Below are 10,649 nucleotides of genomic sequence, written 5' to 3'. Positions count from 1 at the left end.
TTTTTTTTTTTTTTTTGGTATTTCAGGGTTTTGGCATGTTGGTCAGGCTGGTCTTGAACTCCTGACCTCGTGATCTGCCCACTTTGGCCTCCCAAAATGCTGGGATCACAGGCGTGAGCCACTGCGCCCGGCCAACTCCTACATATTTTAAAGCTACCCCATTAGCTTTCTATTTTTTTCCCCCTTGGAAATCTTTCTTTAGGTCATTTTTACCATCTGATATCTCAAAAGTAAGCCAAGGCTGAATGTGCTGAAATAGGATTAGAGAGTACAGTAATAGGATAATTAGATTTGATTAGAAAATGACTGTGTGGGATTTTGTCAACAGTGAAGAAATTATCTAAGTATGTGGACTCCTAAGTGAACTGAGCATGATGACACTTTAGTGTAGTTAATGATCTAATGCTGGTCTGGTTGATGAGTCCCATTGAAAATGAGATGCTATGTTTTCTGGTAAACTTTTCTGCAAAGAAAAATGTACTAAATGTTTCAGTTCAGAGTGATCTATTTAAATGAAGTTTCATTTAATTGCTTTTAGTTTTACTGCCCATAAGCCTTTAATTGTTTCATTCAAAGTGTACTTTAAGCCCTCTACTATATTTACTGTTGAATCTAATGAGTATGAGAGGGTACCTTGGGTACAATCTCCACGAATGTGTGAGCCATAACTACGGTATAATGTATAGAGATTAGCTTAAGTTATTTTGTTCTGCTAAAGATAGAGAAACAAGAGCAGTTTTCTTTTCTATCATAATGTATGCTTCTGTAATAGGACTCAGTTAAAAATAATTGGCAAATAGGAATGTCAATGGAATGTGGAAATCAATTGTTTTATACATGATTTGCACTAGTACATTAATGTTTTGATTACGAAGTAAAAGCAGTTGCACTCTAAGTCCACTAACACAGCTGAAGGTAGTAAGCTGTGGAGGAAAGTAGTCCTATATACAACACCCATTCACTCCTCCTTTTTCCTCTTGGCTTAATTTGACCACATGCTCGGTCTTGAAAATGCTTATTGCACAATTCTTCCTGATCATTGTGCATTTGTCCTTGTTTTTGTAACTCAACCTTTGTTTTATTTATCCCATCATTCTTTCTTAACTCAAACAAATTTGTGAAGTTCTAAATATATTGAAATATAAATCGTAACTTTTATTTTTAATTGTGCTAGCATTTTCTTAGCTTTGTAAATGTTTTTGCAGTGCTATGGTTGTGATGTTATGTAAGTTTTACACTTTTTTCTCCAACATAAAATTTTCCCTAAATCTTGCCAGTTACTTTTGTTATTGAATAGACTTAATTTTTTTAGAGCAGTTTCAGGATTACAGAAAAGTCAGAAAGTACAGAAAGTTCCCGTATATCTCCCACTCCTTTTCTCACAGTTTCATTTGTTATTAACATCTTACATTAGTGTGATACATTTGTTAACAATTGATAAAACAATTTTGTTACATTATTATTAATTAAGTCCACAGTTTACACTAGAGTTCATTCTTTGTGTTTGTCAGTTCTATGATTTTTGAAGTCTATAATGTCATATATTCACCATTATATTTTCAAGCAGAATAGTTTCACATTTCTAAATATCCTCTATTTATCCCTTCCTCTTCCCCTCATAAACCCCTGGAATCCATTGATCTGAAAACTGTCTTGTAGTTTTCTCTTTTCCAGAATGTATGTATAGAGTCATATAGACTCTGTTGCCCTTTCAAACTGGCTTCTTTCATTTAACAACATGCATGTAAGCTTCCTTCATGACTTTTAAATGAAGAATGCATGTTCTTTCATTTAACAGCATGCATGTAAGCTTCCTTCATGGCTTGATAGCTCATTTATTTTTTATTGTTCAATAATATTTCATTGTATGAATATACCACAGTTTATTTATCTATACACCTGTTGAAAGATATCTTGGTTACTTCCAATTTTTGGCAATTATGAATAAAGATACTATAAACATTTGTGTGCAGACTTTTGTGTGGACATAAGTTTTCGATTCGTTTCAGCAAATAACTAAGAGCATGATTGTTGGATTCTATGGTAAGAGTATATTTAGCTGTGTAAGAAATTGCCATACTGTCTTCCACAGTGGCTGCACCATTTTGTATTTCCACCAGTAATGAATAAGAGTTCCTGTTGCTCCATATCCTCTTCAGCATCTAGTGTTGTCAGTGTTTTGGATTTTAGCCATTCCAATAATATACAGTGGTTTCTCATTATCGTCCCAATTTTGAACTCCCAGGACATCTGATGTTAATGATAATTTCATATGCTTATTTTCCACTTGCATATCTTCTTTGTTACGTGTCTGTTCAGATTTTTCCACTCTTTAATTGGGTTGCTTGTGCTCTTATTGTTGAGTTTTAAGAGTTCTTTATATATTTTGGATATAAGTTCTTTATTAGATATGTGTTTTGCAAAGATTTTACTCCAGTCTGTGGCTTATCTTTCAATTTTCTTAAGTTGTCAGTTATTTTTAATGTATGATTTTATAGAATGTGAGTTATTTTCCTTTTTCGGGTTCTGTGTATTGTTAAAGAATAAACACTTGCATACTTGGTATCAGATTTCTAAAACTAGGCTAGCCAAATAAAAGCCACACCTCTCATTTTAAGCAAAGCTAAACTGAAGGAATGTTTATCTGGTGAGATGCAAAGACACTTTAGGTAACTATAGGAGACAATCAGAAAGAACTAAGGAGTGGCCTTCTTTTTCAATACTACCTAAAAGTCAATATAAAATAAATTGAAGTTATTGACTATTATCTAAAACAGTACTTACAAATATGAAGATTTTTGAGGAGAAAATATAAGCCTAATGTTCTGAGGACTGATGAATTGTAATAATGTTTTAGTCTACAGTAGTTCTACAGTAGTTCTTATGTGACTGTCCCCAGGACTTTAGACAGTGCTCAAAGCAAAGGCACTTGGGAAGAATAAGGTTTGATTTTTCAGAAATGTTGTTGATACTAGTTTCCAGAAATATTCAGAGTTCTGATGCAGAAATCTGGTTTGATGCACATGGACACTTATGCAAGCCTACATTTGCTGTGTGACATTGGGACTGTCAGAGCATCTAGACTGACAGTATTACCATGTAGTCTCTTTAGTAGCCTGAATGATATTGCAAGGAACTCATAATTGAGATTTGTTAATGGAGTCAAGAGAATAAGATAAGTCACAAGTATTTTTACATTATCTTATTTAGAAGTTCAGGCATTTTTAAATCTAACACACACAATGAATGAATGGATTCTTAAAACAAAACAAAATGGAGACCAGATTTGAGAATCCTCTGAGCAGACAAAACCAGTTAGGCCATGGAAGAGTAACTTAGGTTATTTCTTGTAAATACCTCTGACAATTCTAAGTAAAACTTAAGTTGTTTTCCAGAAATGGTATAAGATGATGATTTTTAAACCAATCTGTTGTCTGAAAATCTCCACAGTAATGACAAATCACCGTAAAAGTTAAAGCTTCATTTTTGCTTTATAAGCCAGCCTATAATGCCATGCCTCTGAGCTTCCACTTACCATTTTCGGTTTGAGATCTCTCAGTTTGTAAGTTGTTGTTTCCTATGTTTAATTTACACATTTTAAAACATTTGATCTGATTTTATTTTTTACAGCACGACTGCACACATAGGATAACTGCCTCCTTTATACATGAGTACCTCAGAAAGCATGCCAAATGGTTTAGAAACTGTGCCAAATATTACCTTTTGACACTCAGCATCGTTTTTGCCCTTCTAAGTTCTCTCTCCTATGAGACATTTCTTAAATTCTGTTGCTAATAGTATTCCAACCTAAATTCTACCAAGGAGAGGCACTGTTACAAAATTTGCAAGGAGGAAGGGAAAGAGAAGCCATCAACTTCAGTAGTGGCTGCAGGTAACTTTGTGGGTATAGCAAATGGCAGATGGGATATTAAGTCAGCAGATTCTGGACACAAGGAAGTCTTGAGACTTATCTTGTTGTTACAGGTCAGAGGGATCATTGGCCATGGTTCCTTGTGACTCATGCTCTTCCTAATATTTCAAACTGCAGTAATAGCTCCTGGACCTTTGCCCTCTCAGCCTTACTAATTGCTATATAAGCCTCTAAGACTTTGTGCATTAAATCCTTTCCTAGAGGAAACATCTATAGAGCTTGACTGAATGAAAAGCTTTCTTTTCCTGACTGATAAAAATAGCTAGAAATGAAAATCAGGGAAATATATCTTGTTTATATACATATTGCATTTTGCATATACACACATATATATATTCTGCATGTTTAAACAGTTTGTGAATTGAAATATTACATGAAATCACTTCAATCTACCATTTTGCAATACACCATGAAAAAATATCACATTAGTATACTACTGAAAAATCATAGCTTTCAACAAACTAGGCTCATAAGCAGCCATCAGGAATGGTGTGACCCTTGAGGAAAAGGGCTGTAATCCAAAAACAATTTTTGGATTCTGTTTAGTTTCATTAAATGGAGGACCACAGACAGAAAAGCAGTGGCAATGCCTAAAGGCAATGGAGGTAATTTTTCACCCTGAACACAAAGAAGTTTGGATGTGGGTAGTCCAGGGCTTGTCCAGTGACTTTATGAGGCCACCAATGTTTTAGTTTCCTGTCTTTCTCACCTGTCTTCCTTAGCTCGTGGCATTTGTATTCATACATGTTGACTCTTGGTTTCAAGATGGATACTTCACCCTTTAGCCTCACAAGAAGGCAGGTAGGCAAAGAGCTTATTAGGAAAGTAAAAACCCTCTGAAAATCCCTGGTGCACTACTCCTTATAACTAATTCGATAGAACTGTGCCTATCGTCACTCCCGGTATTTCAGGTGGGCATACTGCTACCCTAAACAAAATCGTGGTTCTACTAGTAAAATTAAAAAGGGAGAATGAAAATCATATTAAAAACAGCTTTCAGTGCTCTACAGCATAAAGCAAAAGAGAAAACAAAAGCCAATATAAATGATGTCTTCAGAAAAACATTTTTAAAGTAGTGTTTTTGTAACCACATGTAGAAAAACTATTGAAGGCAATAAGTCATTTAAATTAAAAACAGTCATCAGGATTGTGTTCAGCTGTGTTTAATAGAAAGTGACCAAATAGCAGCAATTGATCAGGATAGAAATGTATTTCTTCCTCTTGAAAATGAGTCTAGGGGTAGGAATGTCAGGGTTGTTATTGTGGCTTAATGGTCATCAGAGATCTGAATTTCACATATCTGTTCCACCATTCTTAGCAGTTAGCTTCCAATTCATGGTCTAAGAGGGTTGTTGTTGTTTACAGACATCATTGCTCCGTTTCAAGTTAGCAGCAGGAAGAGGCAATAGAGGACAAAAGGGCCATTCTTCCGGCTAAGTCAGTTTCTTCTAAGGAAACTTCTGTATGGTCCTTACAACATTTCTGTTTATATCTTATTGGCCAGAACATAGTCACATGGGTGCATGTAGCTGCAAGTGAGGCTAGGAAATGTGGGCTTTCAGTACTATTCACAGCTACCATAAATAAAAATTTTCTATCACCAAATAAGAAGAGGAAGATGGATTATGTCTGTTATCTCTGTCATCATCATTTACAGGATTATCTTCAAATATGCAAGACAGCATGTGGACTGAACCTTATAATTCATCACTCTAAGAATTTGATTTTCTCTTCCAAATGTTGTAATTGAAAATTAAGAATGATGTGCCTAAAAAGGGCAATTATTTAAATTGAAGACAATTTCTGATATGAAACAATCATTTCATTAATACCGAGTTAGGGCTGCATGTGGTGGCTTGTGACTGTAATCCCAGAACTTTGGGAGGCCAAGGTGGGTGGATCACCTGAGGTCAGGAGTTCAAGACCAGCCTGGCCAACATGGTGAAACCCTGTCTCTACTAAAAATATAAAAACTAGCCGGGTGCTGTGGTGTGCACCTGTCATCCCAGCTACTCAGGAGGCTGAGGGAGGAGAATCACTTGAATCCGGGAGGCGGAGGTTGCAGTGAGCTGAGATCGTGCCACTGCACTCCAGCCTGGGCAACAGACCGAGACTCCATCTTAAAAAAAATTGAATTAAGATACTAAACTGAGGATATTTAGAAACATTGCCATATAATATCCATGGCTTTGGATAGAGTAAGCTCAATTAATGGCATCATTAAACAGGAGGGAGTGGCTATGCCTATAGGAAGGAATGTAGGGCAGAGCTCCTGAGAATTTGCTCTTCTGATCTATCTTTTGATAGAGTTACTGGAGTGAGATTGAGGAAAACTCAGGGTGATTTAAGTTAAGAAATTAGAAAATGGTTAAAAATTGAGACTCAAAGATCTGGGAATTACGTAGGTCTTTAGTCTTCAAAGAAAAAATATGCCCCAATATTGCTTACAAAAATCAAAAGTAATTCTGTCATTAGACAATTACCCTAGGATTGTAAAGTTGAAAAATAAAACAATTATCTAAGGAAGTCTACCAAAACCCTTGATATTATCTGAATTATTTGAATAATTGAGGTAAAAGTGGAGTTTCTGCCTGGATTATTCAGATATTTGTCTTAATTCTAAACTTCACTTAGCTAGCTGGTAGAGACCTTTCTATAGGATGTATTTTTGGAATGCTAAATGCTAGAAAAAAAATGGACTCCTAAAGTAAGCAGAGCTGTGGTGTAATGAGGGTGTATGGGGGGTGACAGAGAGATAGGGAGGGAGAGAGAGAGAAAGGAGGAGGAAAAGAGAAAGAGAATGGTAAGTAGTTAATTGTCAGAATAAGATTAAACTTTACTTTGTATTCGATAGTAACCAATGTCCACATTTTCATCACAGGATGAACTTTTTATAAAAAGGGAAATACATATGTAGATTTCAGATATAACCCACAGTATTTTAAAAAGTTATGAATTTCTTTTTAAGCTTTAAAGAAATAACTTTTTACTTTGTAAAGTTTAGAAACTCCACGCCTTCAAATCCAGCAATTTAATTTATATAGTGAAGCAAATTGACTTAAAAATTATACTATACTTTTTGTTTTACTTCATATTGTTGGTCTTTGCCTTTTAATTCTTAAAGACAAAATAAATTTAAAAAAAAAGAAGAATGGTGACACCCTAGTTGCCACTCCATTCTCTTCTTCATTGGTAACAGAACCCTGGGCAGTAAGCCCAGCCCCCAAATTACTTGCCAACCTTCCCCACAGCTGAGTGTGTCATGTGACTAAGTTCTCGCCTATAAGTGGAAGTGTTGTGTGAGACTTCTGGATAGGCCCTTCTTTTCCAGACTCCTTCTGACCTACAATGCAGACAAGTTTCCTTGATCTCCAGCAGCCATCTTGGGTCATAGGGCAACCTTAAGAATGGAAGCCTTACACTAGGATGGTGAAAGATTAAGGTAGCAGGAACCTGACTCCATGATGACTGTGAAGCTACTATATATCCTCTGGGATGCTCCTTCTGCATTTATTTTACTTAAGAGAGTAAAAATGTATGTCGTGCTTAAGACACTATTATTTCTAGTTATTGTTACTAGCAGATGAACACAATTCCTAAGTGATACATATATTAAGGCATTAATTGAAAATATTTTGTGATTTCTAGGATTAAATGTCTAGATATGTGTAATAGCTTTCCCCTACCCCCACCACGTACACACACATAAACATGCATTCTAATTTGTAAGAAAGAAAACTAAGTGATTATTTGAAGTACCAGTAATATATTTTGTGCAATTGCACAGGATAATGCTTTTGCAATGTGAATCATGTGAAAATAAGAATTTGAGCATTACTTAAGAATTTTTCAAGGTACCTACATGCACTAAAAAATAGATAAATAAATAAAGAAATAAAAAATAAAACCAAGGCCAGGCGCTGTGGCTCACTCCTGTAATCCCAGCACTTTGGGAGGTCGAGGCAGGCAGATCACAAGTTCAGGATATCAAGACCATCCTGGCTAACACGGTGAAACCTCATCTCTACTAAAAATACAAAAAATTAGTCGGGCATGATGGCGGGTGCCTGTAGTCCCAGCTACTCGGGAGGGTGAGGCAGGAGAATGGCGTGAACTTGGGAGGCGGAGCTTGCAGTGAGCCGAGACAGCGCCACTACACTCCAGCCTGGGCGACAGAGCGAGACTCCGTCTCAAAAAAACAAAACAAAACAAAAAAAGAAAACAAAATAGTAGAGAGGAAGACAAGAAAATACATAAATGGGATTCAGCAACAGAATATTAATAGTTTTTTTCTTTATCTTTTGCAATTAACAGCAAGAAAGGAAGGAAAGATCAATCTATTGAGCAGTCAGATGGAATGGTAAAGATTAATCATTCTCCTCCCTTCAGAAGTTGCCTTAATTCCTTGTCTTTTAAGATCCAGCTCTTTTATAAGGCCCTCACCAATTACAATTCCCTCAGTAGGAATTAACCTCTGCTCTTTATCAGGACTAGGGCTAAGCTACAGCGGGTGAGGCGTTTGTCTTGGGTACAAAATGTAAAACTCAGTAATCAAGATAAATATTTTAATGGAATATTTTCATTGGCAAACTAAGGCATGTGGGCCAGTCTCCTGTTTTTGTAAATAACGTTTTAATGATACTTTGCTTTTATTTGTATTATAGCACTCAAATAGTACTTTTTATATTAGTCCTCTCCCAACAGGGCTGTTCTCATTTTTGTATTCCTCATGTACCTACTACTCTGTTTGAAGCATAAAGGCCTCTTAAAAAAACCTTGCATTGAATTGATTAAAGGATTTTTGCAAGAATATATAGTACTAGTGATGGTGGGGTTCAATTTTCATCACCAAGTTCAACTATAGCAAAAGAATAACAGAATGATGACTATTTTGAAAGTACTTATAATTTAGTGCTGTGGGAAAAATCACTTGGCTTGTCTTTGACTAAAACCCTGCTAAGCTTAGGGAGATAGAGAATTGTGATATTACATTATGTTCATATAGCACTTTTTCCTACATAAAGTGCTTTCTCTTAATCCTCACCTCAATCCTATAAGGTCGGTATTGCTATCCTTATTTATTGTAGAGAGACTGAGAAATGAAGTGACTTGCCCAGGGAGTTATGGGCAAAAAGAGGCAGAGCTGGGGTTTTAACCCATATTTTGTCTATCACAATTGAATGCCCTTTCTGCGATTATAAATATTATGTCTCAGAGTTGAATGACAATTTATACAGCAACTACAATAGCATTCTCATCATTGAAATGTTCTGATTGTGTGTGTGTGTGTGTGTGTGTGTGTGTGTGTGTGTGTGTGTGTGATGAAGTAGCTGACCTTGGTATTTTTCGGTAGAGGGTAGGAAACTACACATTGAAAAGCCGAAGATGAAATTATGTTATTTGAGTATTACTTTCTAACTATAACTTTACCACCGATGTGTGTATGATATTCTGCAAAGTAAGTAAACTGTACATGTTTGCTTCTTTATGGAAAAAAAAAAAACATTTGGGAAGGCTTTTAAACTTTTCAGCTGAAAAAGGTTATGTCAATGTGAAATATTATAGTACTCAAGAGTTAGGAATTGATTAAATTTAACGGGTTTCCTTTTCATACTTAGGGGGAAAAATCTACGACTATATTTTAAAACTCTATATGGCAATTAAATTTGAGAGTGTAGAACTATTTCACATAGAATTTCCATCAGTATACAATAAACAATCAAAACCTCAAATATCCGTTATTAGCCCATCTAGTAGACGATATTTTATAATTATAGATTCCCCACATTGATTGATGTCCAGAGAAAAACTGCAGTCTTCTCTTACTAAGCTGATAGCTGAGTTCCTGGGAAATCCTCACCCCTAAGAACAAATACTTCTCAAAGAAATTCAAAGTCATTCATTTTGGTGAATCGCAATCAGTCATCAATAACTCTTTATGGAATGTCCGAAGGGTGCCTAGGCATTGAAATGGCAAGAGACTTATATTTGCTTCATTCAAAGGATTTCTAAAGGGAGTCTGAGGACTTGCAAGAAGTCTGTAAAGATGCATAGTGGTGTGTTCTTTAACTGTCCCTACCTGGAATGAATTGAACAGTCTGGGTGTTAGGGCTTTGGTGTCTAATCCCGCTTTGCAAGCGAAGACTCCACTGGTGCCAAGCGACAGGCGGGCTGGTGGGCAGACATGGCACCACCACCGGGGGCTTTCAGGACTGGTGCAGCCCTCCCAGGCAGGTGTAGGGTCGGCTGCAGCAACAGCGGCCCTGACCCCCGCTCCCATGGCTCCCCTCCCCCCCGCACTCCCACCCCCCGCACCCGGCACACACCATCTCCCAGTCGCCCAGGCTCGACCGGTTCTCGCGAGATCCGGGTTACTGAGCGCTCGGGGCCTTTTCAAATCGGGATCCGTTACCGCTTCCCCGGCAGCCGCCATTGTCGCGCTCGGAGCCCCTCAGCTCAGGCGGCCGAGGCGGAGGCAGCGGCGGCGGGATGGCGGACGCCAACAAGGCCGAGGTGCCCGGGGCCACTGGTGGCGACAGCCCGCACCTGCAGCCCGCGGAGCCGCCGGGCGAGCAGCGGCGAGAGCCGCACCCCCCGGAGGCGGAGAAGCAGCAGCCGCAGCACAGCAGCAGCTCCAATGGCGTTAAAATGTATTGTCTTTTCCTCCGGGAACCGCGGCGAGGTGGGGGGCGGGGAGTCGGCCGGGGGGCCAGAGGCC

At 37.7% G+C, this 10,649-nt stretch overlaps 2 protein-coding genes across 8 annotated transcripts in view; one reads left to right on the top strand and one right to left on the bottom strand.

The window, feature by feature from the left end:
* The window catches only part of LOC116268654 (cortexin-2), a 25,296-nt gene extending 15,077 nt beyond the window's left edge, over positions 1-10,219 (bottom strand). The window contains exon 1 of the mRNA XM_031661543.1: positions 10,011-10,219. The gene's annotated coding sequence lies outside the window, so the exon portion shown is untranslated. The remainder of the gene's footprint in view (positions 1-10,010) is intronic.
* LOC116268497 (myelin expression factor 2) overlaps positions 10,145-10,649 on the top strand; it is a 43,693-nt gene continuing 43,188 nt past the window's right edge. For all 7 annotated transcript variants that reach the window (XM_031661535.1, XM_009210120.4, XM_021940535.2 and 4 more), the window contains exon 1: positions 10,145-10,581. In XM_031661535.1, coding sequence (XP_031517395.1) covers positions 10,421-10,581 — 161 coding nt within the window. In that variant the 5' untranslated portion in view covers positions 10,145-10,420. The remainder of the gene's footprint in view (positions 10,582-10,649) is intronic.

The sequence above is a fragment of the Papio anubis genome, unplaced genomic scaffold, assembly GCF_008728515.1.
Source record: "Papio anubis isolate 15944 unplaced genomic scaffold, Panubis1.0 scaffold186, whole genome shotgun sequence".
Taxonomy (NCBI): Eukaryota; Metazoa; Chordata; class Mammalia; order Primates; family Cercopithecidae; genus Papio; species Papio anubis.
This window is presented reverse-complemented; position numbering and strand designations above follow the sequence as displayed.